The 18686-nt window shown below is 36.3% G+C and overlaps 1 protein-coding gene across 4 annotated transcripts in view; it reads left to right on the forward strand.

Annotated features, from left to right (window-relative positions):
* The window catches only part of SLC4A10 (solute carrier family 4 member 10), a 277734-nt gene that overhangs the window by 202414 nt on the left and 56634 nt on the right, over nucleotides 1–18686 (forward strand). For all 4 annotated transcript variants that reach the window (XM_054562648.1, XM_054562649.1, XM_054562647.1 and 1 more), the window contains 5 exons: nucleotides 1015–1161; nucleotides 7788–7888; nucleotides 10792–10966; nucleotides 11554–11687; nucleotides 12088–12333. In XM_054562648.1, coding sequence (XP_054418623.1) covers nucleotides 1015–1161; nucleotides 7788–7888; nucleotides 10792–10966; nucleotides 11554–11687; nucleotides 12088–12333 — 803 coding nt within the window. The remainder of the gene's footprint in view (nucleotides 1–1014; nucleotides 1162–7787; nucleotides 7889–10791; nucleotides 10967–11553; nucleotides 11688–12087; nucleotides 12334–18686) is intronic.

Below are 18686 nucleotides of genomic sequence, written 5' to 3' on the forward strand. Positions count from 1 at the left end.
TACTTAATATTTGAAAAAAATTAACATTTTAAATGAGTTTATATATGCCAGGGTGTAAATATTGCTACAATTTCCAATCTATAAATTTTTGTATCTATTTTTAAGCAGGGGCATCTTTCAGAAAGTTTGATTTACTACCCATAAATAACCTTTGCCAAGATTGAATCGTTAACTTCCGTTTAATGAGCTTCTTTCTGTGCGAGCTAAAAAAAATACTAATATTTTCCTACCACCTTCTAAGTTCTTCTAGGCTGGGCTAATAACCAATTTAACAGAGATGTATTAACAGGAGAAAATCAAAGTTTAATACATGCATCTGGGGAGTTCATATAGGCAGAAAATTCCAAAGACAGTGAGGCAAAATTGGGCATCTAAGACTTCTTGGACAAAGGAGAAAGGGGGTGTGGGAACAGGGTATTAGATTTCAGAAGTGAAAAATGGGCCATTTATAGGTAGTTGGAGAAGCATGAAACATCAGGCAGGGAAATCCTTGCTAGGTGACTGAGAAACAAGGGCACATAGAGGGCATCTAGCAAACAGGCCCCTGCCTACAGCCCTCTTGTTTATCATACCTAATGCAAATCAGGCTAAGGCTGCATCCTAAGATCTTTTTTCTGAAGCAAGTTTCTCTCTCTGAATCTCTTGGGCTGGAAGCGGGAGAAGGATCAGAGGTTCTTTCTGAGTCTTTTGTTTCTCAGTATATAGCTTAAAATCAATGTTCCCCAAAAGCAGCTTTAGGGTGGCAGAATTTTGGTTTCTTCACTTCCATCCTGCTTTCCCTTTTCCTTACTCTTGCCCCCATAAATTTCAGCTAGCGCACTGAGAAAAAAATATATATGTATTTGGGCATTCATATATTAAACTAAATTATAATATTTTTATTACATTAAAAACTTCTGTTTCTTCAAATTGTATAGTCACATGTGAGATGACCAGGTAATGAAAAAGCTGAACACATTAAGATTTTATAATCTTTAAAAAAATCCATAAGTGGTATTTCTTTTCCTTCTATAGGTATTTCATGATGTTGCTTACAAAGCTAAAGATCGTAATGACTTGGTGTCAGGAATTGATGAATTTCTAGATCAGGTTACTGTTCTCCCTCCTGGAGAATGGGATCCAAGCATTCGTATAGAGCCTCCAAAAAATGTTCCTTCCCAGGTATGTATATTTGAAAATACTCTCAAAAATCACATCATTTTTGTCTTTTAAATACATCTCCCAAAATAGTATAACCTGTCAAAAGGATTTAAATGATTTAAATTATAATCTCTGTGATATTGTGCTTTATAATAAGACATACAAATTTCGTGTTCCTCCTGTTTCTGGCTAAAAGCTTTGGAATTTCCTGTAATGAGAGCATCAAAAGTGTCTTTTGTTATGTTAAAGAAGTGGCTATTGGAACTCACTTAAGATGGGGCTGATTATCAGTGCAGCCAACCAGGTGATTAGCCCACCTCCAGAGAGGGGACAAGGGCTCCTGATATAGTTCAATGACCAGTGGTTTAATCAGTCATGCCTATGAATGGGGCCTCTATAAAACCCCAAAGGGACGGGGTTCAGAGAGCTTCAAGATTGAGGAACACATGGAGATTGAAGAGAATCCTGTATCTGGAGAGGGAACGAGAGGACATTGAAGCACCTTGCCCTTTTCCTACACCTTGCCCTACGCAACTCTAACATCTGCTGTTCCTGACTTATATCCTTTTACAATAAAGTGGTGGCCTAGTAAGTAAAATGTTTCTCTAAGTTCTGTGAGTCACTCTAGCAAATTGGTTGAAGCCCAAGCAGGGGTTCTTGGGAACCTCTGATTCCCAAGTCAGGCAGAAGCTCAGTTAACAACCTAAGATTGCAACTCCCTTTGAAGTGGGGGTGGGGAAAAGGGAGCAGCCTTGCAGGACCGAGCCTTCAACCTGTGGTGTTGAAACCGGCAAAGTTGGCGTTTGTGCTGCCTGCCAATAAGCAGAGATAGGGATTGAATCTTCATGGGTGCTTTATTCAGATGGTCAGCCATCTGAGAAGACAGCGGGTTTGTATCCTAAGGCAGCGTCCTATATTTCCTTTCAAGCCAGACTTTTTATAACAGAGGATAAAGTATGGTGAGGGGTTTGGAATACAGGGAAAATTAGGTGAAAAAACAAAAACAAAAACAAAAAACTGCAGCATTTTCAGCCTGGGCGGTTGTCTGTCTCTCCCTGGAACACAATAGCTCAGACACCACCTTGATTGCTTATGGTCTCTCGTGGAGCACAAACGTCAATCGCTGAGGTCTCCTGGGGTTAGGGTGGGCCGTACCTGCAGTCCCTGGAACAGCTTTTTCACAAGCATTTACTACTGAGGCTTATCAAACTATTATCTTGGAATTTTCCCACTTTAGAGTTCCCCCATCAATATCTGATGCTATCTCTGGGGAGATAGTGTCCAAATTGCGTTGAATTGTGGGGCACCCTGCTGGTGTTTGGAGCATTGCCTTTTGGTGTGAGGAATCCCCCTTCCCTCCACTTTGGAATTGGTACCAGAAACTAACCTTTAAGAAGGCAGGGGCATGGAGTTACAAAACCTTCCCTGATTTTACCCAACATACCTCACTGAGAAATTTGGTGTATTGATGATCAAACAATCTTATATGCCTGGAATAACTTTAGACCTACCTTAAAACATATTATACTGGAGGAAAATTAATTTTTAATAAAGATGTAAAGTATGATTAAGAAAAAGCCCATTACTGTCTCTGTATATTCTGATGCATCACTTTGAAGTTAGCATGTATTAGGAAAATTCAAAGGCATGGCTTAGTCATATTATACAGAAAACTCCCTGTTACTGCTAATCATCTTAATGATTGGGAAATGTTTTTATTAAAATTTGTATGTATATTACTTTTGTGTCAATGTATGGCATAAAAATTATAAAAATTCTGCCTATAAAAATATAATGTGCATGTACTCATTATATATAGAATCCAGAAATATAGAAACAAAAACTCTTGCTATTCGTTAGGTTTATTTTATTGCAGGCATGACTTTGTTAAGAGTCGTGACCAAATGTTTGTTAAGCCCACTCATAGCGCCATCTCTCTTTCTACTGAATGTTCCTCCTACAACTGTCCCAGTTGTCATCTAGTCAGTCTTGTTTTTGGCTCTTGTCCCTGGTCTGACTTTAGTACACTAGTTGCAGTAACAGATGGCCTAATTGACCCACCCCTGGAAAGAGAAGTTTTTCTGGTTAGCCTGACGTGGGCAAATGAGCAGGTATACCACTCAGATGTGAGTGTTTAAAAAAGTCGACTTAATCCCACTATCAGTTTAAGGAAAATAAGATGACTTCTGTCTTGTGTCTATTTTCATTCTGAAGTCATTTTGTAACATTAAAGATAATTTTCTCAGCAATTACAATTTTATGATTCTGTAACTGCAGCCACATAGTTTCAGTTGATTCACTACTAAAGTAAAAGTTGCTTAATAAGGATTATATGTTGTCTAATTACTTGTATACATACATCTTTGTACTTACAATAGTAGAAAACGCAAGAGAACGCTTCCTGAAGGACTAAGAAACTCTCTCATTGATTTCATTTGGAAAATTAATGAAAATATTAATACATCAAGACTGAGACGTTAAAACTCACTTTTTAATATCAATTAGTTTTTCAAACATCAAAACTGAAGTCAAGCATTTTTGAAAACACCTTGCCTTTGAGGAACGATAATCCTGAGGCAAGTTGAAGCAAGGGGCCTCTGCATTTTTAGAATTATTTTTGTGACTCTATGTCAGAATTAATTGGATTTTGGATATTGGGAGGTAGCAGTAGAAAGAACATTGAGTTAAAAATCATGACATCTGCATTCTATTATTATCTATTTGTATGACCTTGAACAGATGCCCTAACCTCTCCGTACTGACATTCTATTTGAGCATATCCAAAATAACTTTCAGCAAGAACAGAACTTTTCTATGTTTATGATTTACAATAAGCCAAGCCACTATTAAGCACTAGAATTGTGCCTGCTGCAACTGAGGAACTGAATTTTAAACTTTAACTTAAATTTAAATAGCGACATGTTTTTAGTGGCTATCATATTATATTAGCCCAGTTTATACTGAGTTTGAATTAGAGATAGGCTGTATGCTTCTGTACAACATTAGAATTTTTAATGGATGTTGTAACATACTATGAAACTATGTTTTCTTTTATTAGATGGAGCAAAATGAATTCAAGTATATTAAGCACTCTTCATACTCGTTCAAATAATACTTTCCCCCATGGGCTGCTTTCTATGGTTTTTATTCTTTTGAAATGTATGAACAATGGACTTTTAAATACTTTTCCTTTCAGTTAGGAGAAAAATAACCAGTCACCTCAAGTGGTAACCCCCAAAATATCATTAAAACTTGTATCAGTCATTATAATCACTCTCTTCTGTATACCCTGAACTTTTTTGCGTCTCTCATGCCATTTACTTGCTTGTCAAAACTACAACCATGTGTGAATTCAACTCTTTAGTCTATACCTGCATTGTTACAGCTGAATGTGGCTAAAGAAAAACATATAATTACACTGACTGATCTCACATAATTCTTGACCACCTACCTCAAGTGAGCTCTTAATGTTGCAAGTTCATCAGATTACCTTAGTCCAATCATTCTCTCTGGATGACATTTCACACCTGTTTTCTCTCCTCAAACCCTCATCCTATCTTTTCTGACCTTTACTCTCAGGTGTTGACTTGCTTTCTATTTCCCTGAGAAATATGAAGTGATTAAAAGAGAGTCTCCAGACTCCCACCACCACCCCTACCCAGCTGCCAGCATCTGCAGCCACATGCTCTGCCTCCCATATAATACTATTGATGAATTATCCAAAGTCAGCCTTCTGCCTCTGCACTAGATTCCATCTCTTCACACCCACTCAAAGACATTATCATACACCAATTCTCCTTTTTATTCCCTATATCATTAATCTTTTGTTCTGTATTATATCCTTTTTATTAGCATCTAACATTGTTAATTTTCTTGTCTTAAAAAAGAATTGTCAGTATTGCTACCACTGCAACCAAATACCACAGGAAATTTCTCCGTACTACCTGCCTCTACTTCCTCTCCTCCAGTTCTCTCTTAAACCTACTCAAGTCTTTTGACTACATCAATCACTTCACTAAAATTACTTATGTGAAAGTCACCAAAGATCTCTACAGTGCAAAATTCTATGGTTAATTCTCAATCTGCATTTTATTTAGGCTATCAATCAGCAGCATTTGACAGAGTTGATAACTCCTTGCTATACTCTTACGTTTATTATTTTTTCTTATACCTCTATTCTGCCAGAAAATATTCTAGGCATTGCCCTCCATGTTTATCTAGAATTATACAATTTCTCAATATTGCTACTGCTACCATCTTATTTCAAGATATCGTCATAATGCTCCTGGATTACTGCAACAGCCTCCTAACTGGTCTTGTTTCTATCCTTGGCCCCTAGAATCTGTTCTCAACACACTAGCCACCCTGACTCCAAGTTAGCTCATGTTGCTCCTTTCCTCAAAACCCCACACAAGTTCCCCATTCACTGAGAATAAAAACAGATACTTAAAATGGTCTCTTAAGCCTACACAATCTGGCTTCCCTTTACCTCTAAGAAGTCATCTCCTAACACTTTCTTCCTCGCTCACTCTTCTCCAACCATTATGGCCTCCATACTTCCTGTTCTTTAAACCCTACAGCCACACTCCTGCCTTAAGAGTGTCTCACTGGCTGTTCTTTCTGCCTAAATATCCCTCAGTTATTCTCATGGATAATTCCCCGACTCCGTAAAGTTTTTCTCAAATGACACGTTCTCACTGATCCTGCCAGGCCACTGTATTCATACTTGCCACTCTGTCCCCCCGCCTACTCACCCCATACTTCAACGCTACCCCCCCACTCTGCTCTAAATATTTATTTTTCCATAGCTTTAATCTTTCTAACATACTTTAGAATAAATTTACTTATTTGTTTATTGTTTGCCTTCCCCATTTCAATCAATGTAAGCTCCCCAGGTCTCTTTGTCCACTGGTTGCATAGTGGTGGGGACTAGTACCTGACACAAACTGACTCTTAGTAAGTATTTGCTGATTGAATTAATAAACTGTATAATCTGAGTGGCCAAATATCTACTCACCAATTGATTTGTTTTAAAATATCAAAATATGTGTGTTTCTGGACACATATATTTTCTATATTATTTTTCAGAATATTCACTGATATTGTTCATACAAATTTCTCTTTTCAAACATTTCCCCCCCCTTACCACAAAATGAACACTTCTTGAGGAAATGGGTTCTTGAGACTTTGAAATATCGTCTTGGTTAATCATTTGCCATATCAGTGTATAGCCTTTCCCATTGTGAAACAATGAGTTAACTTATCCAGCAATAGATAATTCCCCAGAAGATACAATAATATCACTTGCTTTCTAAGACTTGTGGAAGCTAAGAAATGTTTTCCTAGATTATTGGTTAGTGAGGATGTTGAAGGTCACTTTTAAACCCCTTTACTACTTACTGTATGCTAATTATTTTCCTATAAAGGGAATTTTTTTATTAGTTGACAGAAATCCTTTTTTTTTTTAATCTTTTCACTTCAGTTCATTGTTATTGTATCTATTCATATTCCCGGAAAGTTGTAAAAAATATTAAGCAATAAACTTTCTTATATTTTGTGCATTTCAAAACCTATTTTTCTCATGTCTTAAACCTGCACTATTTTATCTAAATGTCCCATTGTACATCAGATCCTTTGATAATTCACTTTTATTCTTCATGTTCTTACAATGGTCTATTAAACCTACACAATCTGGCCTCCCTTTACCTCAGAAGTCAGATGACTTCTGAGATGGAACAGTAGCTCACGGGGAAGCAGAGCCCCACAGAGCACATTGTGGATCTGAACTCCATCTTCCTGTTTACGATAAACATGAAAAACATGATTACATGTTTATACTATTTTGACATGAGAGCTGAGTAACAATTATAATCGCACCATTTAAATTTTTTTTATTATTTTTAGGCACTTTTGAATATGTTGGTGTACTCTAAGATTACCAATAGATAGAATTTTTATGATTTTCAAAAATCTCTCTTATTGGCAAACTTAGGTGGAGCAGACTTGTAAGAAAACAGCATTTGTATAAACCTCAGTTAATTTGTCATTGATACAATTAGGAGCTCCTTTTTGTGACAGTCTTTTGGATCTCTGTGAATCCGAAAGGACGATGTTGTAAATCATTCCTTGGATAGGAAGATATCAACTTGATTCTAAGAATAAATGCAGTTAAAAAATAGCTAATGATAATAGTTAATGTTCATCGAACAGTTGATGATATCTAACACCTCTTCACCCCAAGCTACCCTAGCCCTGGTCTCTGTACCCTTTTCTAACTTCATTTTTTTCATAGCTCTATCTCTACCTGACATTATAGGTTAATTGCTTGTCTTCACTAATAGAATGCTTTTCTTGCTCACCTTTGAACATGTCTAGCATTCATAACAATAAATGGCACACACCAGGCACTCAGTAAGTATTAAATGAAAGAATAAATAAATGTCCAAAACCCTATATAATTCTTACAATCAAATTAATGAGTATGAAGCTTTGGGAAACTAGGTAACTTGCTGGAGGTCATGCAGCAAATATGTAACAAAGGTTGGGTTCTTAGCTACTCTGCATATTGCCTCAAGGGAAAAATTTTGGTTTTGTTATTTAAAACTAGCACCTGGTATTACAAAACAAAAACCAAACACTTCCAACAGGAGAAGAGGAAGATTCCTGCTGTACCAAATGGAACAGCAGCTCACGGGGAAGCAGAGCCCCACGGAGGACACAGTGGACCTGAACTCCAGCGAACAGGAAGGTTAGTGAAAAGCACTTGCATGCAGCTTTGAAGACCACATGAAATACCGTTCTTGTGTGCCGGGAATTGCTGTTTTGAGATCTAATTTTTAAAATATTTTGCATACCTATTCTTTGGGAGTAAAAATGCCAATTAATTTTATTTCTCTTTAGTTACTAATGATTGTCATTATTAGTAAGTCAGAACAGAGTGTAAAACCATTCCATATTATCTTACCCAGTCTTTTACTTTGCTGTGCATAAAATGCATTCACAGATTCTTAGAATAATAAGAAAACTGTCTGTTGTCTCTTCCAAAAGAGCTCATTGAATGCTTCAAGTTAAAGACGAAAACAAAAATAAATACCAGGAACTCTGTCTTGTAGCTCTGTCTCATTATATGCAAGTAGGATGTATATAATAGAATTTTTTTTATTTTTATGATTATAATTTGAAAGAGTTATATGATTTATTTTTCTAATCACACATTTTTGATGAGATGAAAGCTTCAATTTATTTCTTAAAATGGTTCTTTCTGGTTTTTTGACAGCTTGTCTCTCTCCAAGCAATGTGTGAGCAGAAAAATCAGAAACCCTTGGGTGGGTCTCTCTTCAGAGAATATGTGCACACAGCCTCCATTATAATTGAAGGCAATTGCAAAGGCTTTGCAGGATTGGTGCTCCCTTCCCCTCAAGGCCATTTCCAGTACTGTCTTCACTGTGTTTTCTAAGCTGACTTCCCAGTTTCTGACAACTCCATGCATTTTAATTCTCCTCTGTTCTTTCCTTTTATCTATGTTTGTCTCTGAGGAAATGTTCTTTGACGTCTTCCTCAGTCTCCATACCTACTTTGAGATGGTTCAAACAGTTTTTTCCTTTTCCCTTTACTAGAAGCATTGTTACTCCTTCTGTTTGCTTTCATATTTTCAAATGCTGTCTTTTTATTTTTGGTGGTAATATTTTTCTCTCTCTCAGGTGTAACGCGCCACATAGCTTAGATTTTTTTCGAAGTTCACTTTTCCTTACTGCTTCCTAAATCCTCCCAGGTCACCAATATCCGGTATCTTCGCTTCTCCAGAGTTCTTCCACAGATTCTGTTGCTGACATGGCTTGAAGTACCCATTACTCATCTGCTCTCCTGGAGTTGCTGGTGTACATCTGATCTGGGCTGCTCTTGCACTGTTCTCTGTAATGACCTCCCACTTCTGGATTTAGATTTTTGCTGCTAAAAGCACATTTGTTACACAGTAATATAAGGGCTATTTAGACTAATGTATGCTCTAATAAGTACGAGGTTCTAATAGAAAGTGCTATCAAGCCTATAAATATTAACTACTAATGAATAGTTTATAACCACCTCAGATTCTTTTGGGGATTATGTGGGATATAAATCATAAATGAATGAATAAATAGACTAGTAGATTAAATCTACTTTGAACGGTGGCTTTGACAAGTTAACAGAGCATTCAGAAATGATCCCCAAAATGTAAAAAAATGCGTATATTTTACAAAACACAGGTAGAGGAACCTAAAGATGATTTTGTGTGTGTGTGTGTGAATTTCACAGTTTCTCTGCAAGAGTTTCTGAGTTTCAAATGTCCTTTTCAATTAAAAGTTTATCCTCTCAACGTTTCCTATTCCATATCCCTTTGATGGAAGAAGTCACTAGGAAAACTGAGTAATTCTATCAGTCACATAGTAGTGAGGAAGTTACTAATATGGTACTATTGTATGCATGTCAGTCAGTTGAGGGAAATTAAAAATAATATTCAAATATTTTAGTTATACTGAAGATGTACATTTTTAAGGCAAAGTAAATGTGTTTCTCAAGAGAACACTCATTTTTGACGTGACTGTTAGGTTGCAAATGAATATTCCTATTTAGAAAATAAATAACAAAAGTTTAATATTTTCCCATAATTTAAGTATATTCAACCTACTAGCAGTATATTGGAAGCAAAGAGAGCTTTTCATAGTCAAGTGTTACATCCGCATGATGTTATTAAATGTTTAAAGAGTGAGAATACCTGTTCATTAACAGTCTCATTCCTAATAGACCAAAAACACTTTAGTCCTCAAATTTTAGGCAGCATTTCACAGTTTAATACTATTCCCTGCCCTCCACCCCTGACCCAATCCTGTTTCAAGTGTTTCAGTGTGGTTTTGGACCTATTTGAAAAAAATAAATTTTACCAAGTCAAGTCATTATTGTCTTGTGAATGACAGACCCTGGGATATATTAGGTAATAATGGGTTCAAATTGATGGTTGTAAGTTCTCCTCCTAGTTGCCTTTACCTAACATTGAAAACAGCTGTGGAACCTGTCTGTCTCATTCAAAGGCCATTTAGATGCCTGCCTGAAACAGTGTCTGGTAAGGGTTTTTGTTTGTTTGTTTATTTTTTATTTTTATTTTTGGGTAGAGAGAGTAGGTAACCGGAACCTTGGTTAAACACTATTTGTTTGTTTTTTCTGTAGGCTTATGTTCACTATTGGAGCACACAAAGCCCAGATTATCCTCCCTCCGTCACTTTCTGCTGTGCTAAATGAAATGTAAATGATTAGAAAATACTGCTGACAATTGCAATAGAAGGCCTGAGTTTAGGAGTAGACTGATGTAGAAGTGGCATAGAAATTAGAGTAATTCTAAATCTCACTATTTGAAATTTGATGAACAGCTCTGAACCTTGTTTGAGAGAACCTGGGATTTTTTGGGTTGTTGACACAATATTTGGTTAGGACCTGAGGAAACAATGGTGCAAAGCCATTCCTGTAGATCATGATAATACATTGTAGCAGGTTAATACTGGGTCTCATCTCAGCTGATGGAAAACCTATACTGTGACCTGGCAACAAAGCTAATGAGCATTTTGATCTGTATGTTTTTTTATATTTGGATTTCACTGTTGTGTTTCCCCCTTGTCTTAGGATTTTTGGGGGACTTATTTTAGATATCAAAAGGAAAGCTCCATACTTCTGGAGTGACTTCAGAGATGCTTTCAGCCTGCAGTGCTTAGCATCTTTTCTATTTCTCTACTGCGCGTGTATGTCTCCTGTCATCACGTTTGGAGGACTGCTGGGAGAAGCCACTGAAGGTCGTATAGTATGTATTATGCTTTCTCTGAAGTTTGAAATTAATCAGTTTTTGAGATTCATGGTTAGATAGGTGAACATTTCATTTGGGGTTCCTTTCTGAGGACAGATCTGATGTATGGTCTGGCAGATAACTTTATGTGAATTTCCCGGATGGCTCGTAGGCCTGGTAATCTGGGAGTGCCCTATCTCATACCAGTAAAATCTGAGTCCCACACAGGCTTCTGATCTCATCTCAGGCCCTGAATCCTAGGCTAGGTTTAGGTGTGGTTCTTACCTCACAAGAGGTCTATAACCCATTTATACAGGCCATGCTTCTGTGCATTCACTTATCATAAAATATGTAAACTTTTAGTAGGCAAAAGAAAAGCAAGATAAGGAAGGTGGAGAAGCTACATCACTATTCATTACCATTCATTTTCTGCTGACTGTCTGCCTGCCTCTCTTTTTATTTCACTATGTCGCATCTTTCCCAAGGTTGCTAGACTTTTCATAGCAAAGGAAAAAGAATATCCCCATGCATTTTAAACATTTCTACCAAGCTGTAATGGCTGCCTGTAGAACTTAGAAAATGACATAATTTGTATCTCTACACAGAGTGCAATCGAATCTCTCTTTGGAGCATCCATGACCGGGATAGCCTATTCTCTCTTTGGTGGACAGCCTCTTACCATATTAGGCAGTACAGGACCAGTTTTGGTGTTTGAAAAGATTTTGTTTAAATTTTGCAAGTAAGTGTTATATACTTTTGGCTCCTAGCCTCTTTCTATTTCTCTACTGTATTTATACTTTTCCCAACATCACTTTTGGAGGTCTGCTGGAAGAGGTGAAGTGGATGATTTGATTCAGTTTGCCGTTTTTGTCTCTCCATGAAAATGAAGAAAAAAAGAAAAGATTTGTGTATAATGTTTTGTAATGTTTGTAAAAAATTATATTCAGTTCTCAACACTGAGAACCCCTGTTAGTTTTATCCCCTTAAATGTTCCCTTTAGACAAAGTCTTGAGTTTAGATATTCACAGGATGTGAAGCTTATTTACTTTCACTTCATGAATTAGACTTATTTCCATCTGTTTAAAATGGTGGCAAGCTGTTAAATGACCTTCTCTCTACTGTTCTTTTTCTCCTCCTAGAGAATATGGGCTGTCATACCTATCTTTAAGAGCTAGTATTGGACTTTGGACTGCAACACTATGTATCATACTTGTGGCCACAGATGCAAGCTCCCTTGTCTGCTATATCACTCGGTTTACTGAAGAAGCTTTTGCTTCTCTTATTTGCATCATTTTCATTTATGAAGCCCTAGAGAAGTTGTTTGAACTCAGTGAAGCATATCCAATCAACATGCATAATGATTTGGAACTGCTGACACAATACTCGTAAGTACCATTCTCCCTGTTGGCTGTGAGCTTTTCTTGTTACAAATATTGCTATTGTTTTAAGAAATAGGAGGAACTTACTCAGCAGATAGAGTACCTTAAATTGATTCATAACCTAAATCCAGGACACTCAGAGTTGAACAGGATTTTAAAAGTCATCTAATGAGCCACCCATCTGATACTTGAGTTCTTAGTGTTACACTGCCACGAATAGCTTTTGGGGGTTCTATTTGTCAAGAATTCCTTATTAAGTAGATAGTGAGCCAAAGGCAATTTTGCTACATAGGCATTTTGCTTTTTGCAAAATATATATGACTTCAGGTTTTTTTTTAACTCTTTTTTTTAAAGATTTTATTTATTTATTTATTTTTAGAGAGGGGAAGGGAGGGAGAAAGAGAGGGGGAGAAACAGCAATGTGTGTCTGCCTCTTGTGCACCCCCTACTTGGGGACCTGTCCTGCAATCCAGGCATGTGTCCTAGACTGGGAATTGAACCGGCGACCCTTTGATTCACAGACTGGCACTCAGTCCTCTGAGCCACACCAGCCAGGGCATGATTTTGGGTTTTTTCAGGACATTTTCCTTTAAAAACATTTTTAATAGATTTTATTTTTGTTTCATTCTAGAGAAAAGGGAAGGGAGGAGAAGAAACATTGATGCGTGAGGGTAACATTGACTGGCTGATTCTCACACACTCCCCACTGGGGACTGGGCCCACAACCTAGGCGTGTGCCCTGACTGCGAAGCAGACTGGTAACCTTTTGGTTCATAGGCCGGTGCTCAATCTACTGAGCCATCCCAGCCAGGGCTCAGGGCCTTTTAAATTTACTATAATCCAAAGGAAACAGTGAAAATATGATTTCAGATTTAGAGCAATGAGGTAAAAGAGGTTCACTGGGTCTAAATTTTATTAGATTGATATTTGAAAATGATAAAAATGTAAACAAAAATGACTGAATTAAAAAATGATGGAAAGAGACATGACTTGGGGTTATAAACACACAGTACCGTGTACAGATGATGTGTTATAGAATTGTACACCTTAAACCTATATAATTTTATTAACCAATATAATCCCAATTTAAAAAATATATAATATTGCTTTTAGAACTTATGACATTTATGATGGGAGTACTCAGATATTTCCTATTGAGGTTAATATACAGTTTATGATAAAAATGCTATTGGACCAATTGTTCTTACTAGTTTTAGTATATCGATAGTTAAGAATTTCTCTAAGGCTCTATTTTATAGTGTGTGTGGACATTATATTGGGTTAGCTGAAAAGTCTGTAAGTTTATTTTCCATAAAATATGAGACATTTTCAATTTTCACCAATAACTTTATTGATTTGGATATTTTGAGGATGTTGGCTATCTCCCATGTGGTATAATGTTGATTGTTTTCAATGTCTCAATTTGATTGCTATCAACTTCAATTGCTGTACCCAACCATGGAGCATCGTCCAGTGAGAAATCTCCAGCATGAAACTTGGCAAACTACTTTTGACATGTTTGATCAATCACGGCACCTTCTCCATATACTGCACAAATCATTTTTTTGTGTTTCAGTTGCATTTTTACCTTTTTTGAAAGAATAAATAGGCAAAAATGTTGCATATTTTCTTATATCTTTAGTATTAAAATGGCTACACAAAAATTCACCATTTTTGATGTTCTTTTCTTAGAGCACATTAATATGACAGCTGTCACAGTACAATCTAACAAAGTTGTTTCAATTGAATTTAAAGGCAACTAAGTGCTACTGGAGCCATCTTATGGAAAAAAAAAACAAATTTTTGTCTAACCCAATATTAGTCCTTTCTTTGATTTGAGAATTTTTTGTTGCATTTGTGTATAAATTTTTATATAGCAAATATTTGAAACAATATGTTCTTTATGGGACAGTTATTACCTCTGCACCAACCACCAATGCTTTTAACTGCTTAGGTATGGCCTCAAATGTTTTGAAGATTTATTATCTTTCTTTGTTATTAGAAGAAGCTGAAATTGTTGAAATTGGACCAAAATAGTGCAATATTATAATTTTGTAAAGAAAGAGACAATGATAGGACTGAAAAATAACACTATTTATTTATTAAATTTTATTTTTCAATTACAGTTTACATTCAATATTATTTTGTATTAATTACAGGTATACAGCATAGTGGTTAGAAAATCATATACTCTACAAAGTAATGCCTTTGATATTTCAAGTACCCAGCCAGCACCATACGTAGTTATTATAATATTATTGAGTATATTTCTTATGCTGTACTATACACCCCTGTGACATTTCTGTAACTATCATTTGTACTTTTTAATCTCTTCGCCTTTTTTGCCCACACCCTCAGCCTCTCTCTACTCTGGCACCATCAGTCTGTTCTCTCTCTCTATGAGTATTTCTATTTTGTTTTCTTTTTTTGTTTATTTTGTTCTTTAGATTTCACATATAAGTGAAATGACATGGTGTTTGTTTTTCTCTGACTAGTTTCACTTAGCATAATACCCTCTACGTCCATACATGCTATTACAAATTGTAAGATTTAATTCTTCTTGATGGTCAAGTAAAATTCTGTTGTGTATATGTACCACCACATTTTATCCACACATCTATTGATGTGAACTTGGGTAGCTTTCATGTTGTGGCTATTGTAAATAGTGCTGCACTGAACAAAAGGGTGCATATATCTTTTTGAATTAGTGTCTTGGGTTTCTTTGGATATATGAGGCCTGTCTAGAAACTATCCATCCATTTACTATGAAAAATAGAGGCATTTCTCGAAGAAGATACAAGATACAAGAAACATTGTTCATAGGACAATGACGCCTTAGTTACCTTCAAAGTAGGCATCTTGGGACCTCACACAATTCTCCCAGTTACCATCAGCTGCCCTGTTATACTTCCCTGAATTCATCGACAGTCTGAAATTTCTCCCCTTTCAAAGGTGATTTTAGTTTTAGGAAAAGCCAGAAGTCACAGGGTGCCAGATTTGGGCTATAGGGGGCTAAGTCACCTGGGCGACTTGATGTTTTGCCAAACAACTCTGCATGAGATGTGATGCGTGAGTGGGTATGTTATGTTGATGAAGATGCCAATCACCAGTTGCCCATAGCTGCAGGCTTCTGAATCACCCGATTAGTTTATACAGAAGAATGTTCAAGCTTAATGTAAAATTTGATGCAGAGTCATTCCTCTACTCTCAATCATTTTGAATGTGAGAGCCACCCAGTACGCACGCTCACTTAGTGGTGTCTACTGCATCCACTGACTAGTATAGTGAAGCTATCATTGTTCATGCATGCACGTTCCAGTCTACTCTCCTTGGCTGCAGTTCATATTGATGTTGCATGAACTGTTCTCATTATATTAGCAATGGCTGGGCTTTTTCTGGACAGACCTCATTTACCCAGAAGTAGACTCACTGGGTCATAAGGAAGTACCATTTTTAATTTTTTGAGGAAACTCCATACTGTTTTCCACAGTGGCTGCACCATTGTTGGTGAGTCTGCATTCCCACCAACAGTGCAAAAGGGTTCCCCTTTCTCCACATCCTCACCAACACTTTTTGTTTGTTGATTATTGATGGTAGCCATTCTGACAGGTATGAGGTGATATCTCATTGTGGTTTTAATTTCTCTTTTCTCTTATGACTAGTGACCATAATCATAAGAGATATCTCATTTCTTTAAGATTAGCTATGCTGAGCACTTTTTCATATGCCTCTGGGCCTCTGTATGTCCTCTTTGGAGAAGTGTTTATTCAGATCTTGTGCCCATTTTTTAATTGGAGCATTTGTTTATTTTAAGTTATATGAATACTTTATGAATTTTTGATATTAACCCCTTATTGGATGTATCATTGATGAATGTTTTCTTTCATTTGGTAGGTTGTCTGTTCGTTTGGTTGAGGGTTTCCTTTGCTGTGCAAAAACTTTTTAATTTTATAGAGTCCCATTTAGCTCTGTTTGTCTGTTTGTTTGTTTCCCTTGCCTGAGGAGTTACATCAGAAAAAAATATTGCTAGCAAAGTGTTTGAGATTTTACTGCCTATATTTTCTTTTAAGATTTTTATGGTTTCAAGACTTACATTTAAATCTTTAATCTATTTTAAGTTTATTCTTGTATATGATATACCAAGGTGGTCTAGTTTCATTTTTTTGCATATATCTATCCAATTTTCCCTTCACCATTCACTGAATAGACTGTCTTTACCCCATTGTATGTTCTTGCTTCCTTTGTCCAATATTAATTGACCATATAGGCATGGGTTTATTTCTGGGCTTTCTATTCCATCCATTGATCTATGTGTCTGTTTTTTTTTGCCAGCACCATGCTGTTTTGACTACTGTCGTCTTGTAGTATAGTTTGATATAAGGCAGCATGATAGCTCTAATTTTCTTCTTCTTTCTCAAGATTACTATTTTGTGGTTCCATATAAATTTATGGATTATTTGTTCTAGTTCTGTGAAAAAATGCCATTGGTGTTTTGATGAGAATTCTTTGAATCTATAGATTGCTTTGGGTAGTATGGACATTTTAATGATACTAATTTTTTCTATCCATGAGCACAGTATATGCTTATACTTATTTGTATCTTCCTCAGTTTCTTTCTTCAACTTGTTATAATTTTTTAAGTATAGCTGTTTTACATCCTTAACTAAATTTATTCCTAGGCATTTTTTGATGCAACTGTAAATGGTATTATTTTCTTAATTTCTCTTTCTGATAGTACATTATTTGTGTATAAAAATGCAACCAGTTCTGAATATTTATTTTGTATCCTCCAAATTTACTGAATTGATTTATTAGTTCTGATAGTTTCTGGTGGAATTTTCAGGGTTTTCTATATATAGTATCATGTCATCTGCAAATAATGACAGTTTTACTTCTTCCTTTCCGATTTGAATGCCTTTTATTTCTTCTTCTTGTTTGATTCCTGTGGCTAGGACTTCCAGTGTTATGCTGAATAAGAGTGGTGAAAGTGGACATCCCTGTCTTGTTCCTGATTTTGAGGAAAACACTTTTTTTTTTCATTGAGTGTGTTGAGATATGTTCCCCTTATTCCCACTTTGCTGAGAGTTTTTATCATAAATGGGTGCTGGATTTTGTCAAATGCTTTTTTGCATCTATTGATATGATTATATGATTTTTTTGTGTTTCATTTTGGAAAATACTGTGAGTTTTAGTACTTTTTCTTGGTCTTCAGAGATAGCTTTAAACAGTATACTTTTGTTTTTCAGCAAGAAAATGAGAGTAGAAACAAAATAACTTTTCAGTGAAAGCAAATAGTGAGGGTGTTGTGAACAAGGTTCTGAAATGGATGAAGGAGGTGTCAGGGACACTGAGCAAGCAGGCAGATGGGAAGAGCCATTTGATCGGAATGAGTGATAACAGTGATACTTACCTTTTCATTTTCCTTCAGTTGCAAAAAGAGCAGTGCCTCCTAATTTGAATATCCTTGCTAGGATGTATACTTTGCTTGGATGTTCAAACCTACTCCATGCCAGACGCTATGTCAGGTGCTAAGGAAATCATGAAAAATATTCTGTTCTCAATGAGCTTCCAGTTTAATACGGAATGCAGACAAATAGACAACACAATTAAGTGCTGTGTTAAGGGATTGGTACACAATGCTATGGTATCACATAGGAGAACCACCTAACTTAAATTTTGGGTTCAGGGAAGACTTCCTGGATGAAGTCACATAGAAGACCTAAAAATGAGTAGCAATTAGAAAGGTGCTGAGGAACAAGACAGCAGAGAGGTGCAGAGGAGAGAACGGCACAGGCCCAGATGCAAGCAACTCATCAATGCTTTGCAATATCTGTTCAAAGTCATATAGATAGTGGCAAATGAGAAATCAGACTTATGTTTTATAATCTGATATAATTTTCTGTACACTGATGAATACAAATAAGCTCTCAAAAAGAAACAATATGGAACAAATAAAATAGGTGACAGTGGAGCTCTTCTGCTTGAAGCGGTGTGGAGGCAGTAGCTGTCCACCGTTTCAGCTGTTCCCTCTACCCTTAGTGGCTGTCTCTAAGGTACTTCAGGTTGAGGATCACAGTTTAAAATTCCCTCGTCTAGAAAGGAAAAAGATCAGAGAAGCAAGGACTGAGTCCTGGATAATGGTCACAGCTTGAAGGTAGAAGAATGAAAAAAATTGTAATCAACAGATAGAAAATTAGAAAGAGGCAGCAGAAAAGGGGAAAAAAGCACGAATAATATCAGGTTGTAGAAGACAAGAGACAAAACTGTATCAAGAAATCTTTAGAGATATTTGGTATAGAGATCAAAGAGAATAAAAAAGAGACATCATTGTTAACTTTAAGACACTGTGTTGGGTGGAG

This window comes from Pteronotus mesoamericanus, unplaced genomic scaffold (assembly GCF_021234165.1).
Source record: "Pteronotus mesoamericanus isolate MK-2021 breed Mesoamerican mustached bat unplaced genomic scaffold, CSHL_Meso_final scaffold_651, whole genome shotgun sequence".
Lineage (NCBI taxonomy): Eukaryota > Metazoa > Chordata > Mammalia > Chiroptera > Mormoopidae > Pteronotus > Pteronotus mesoamericanus.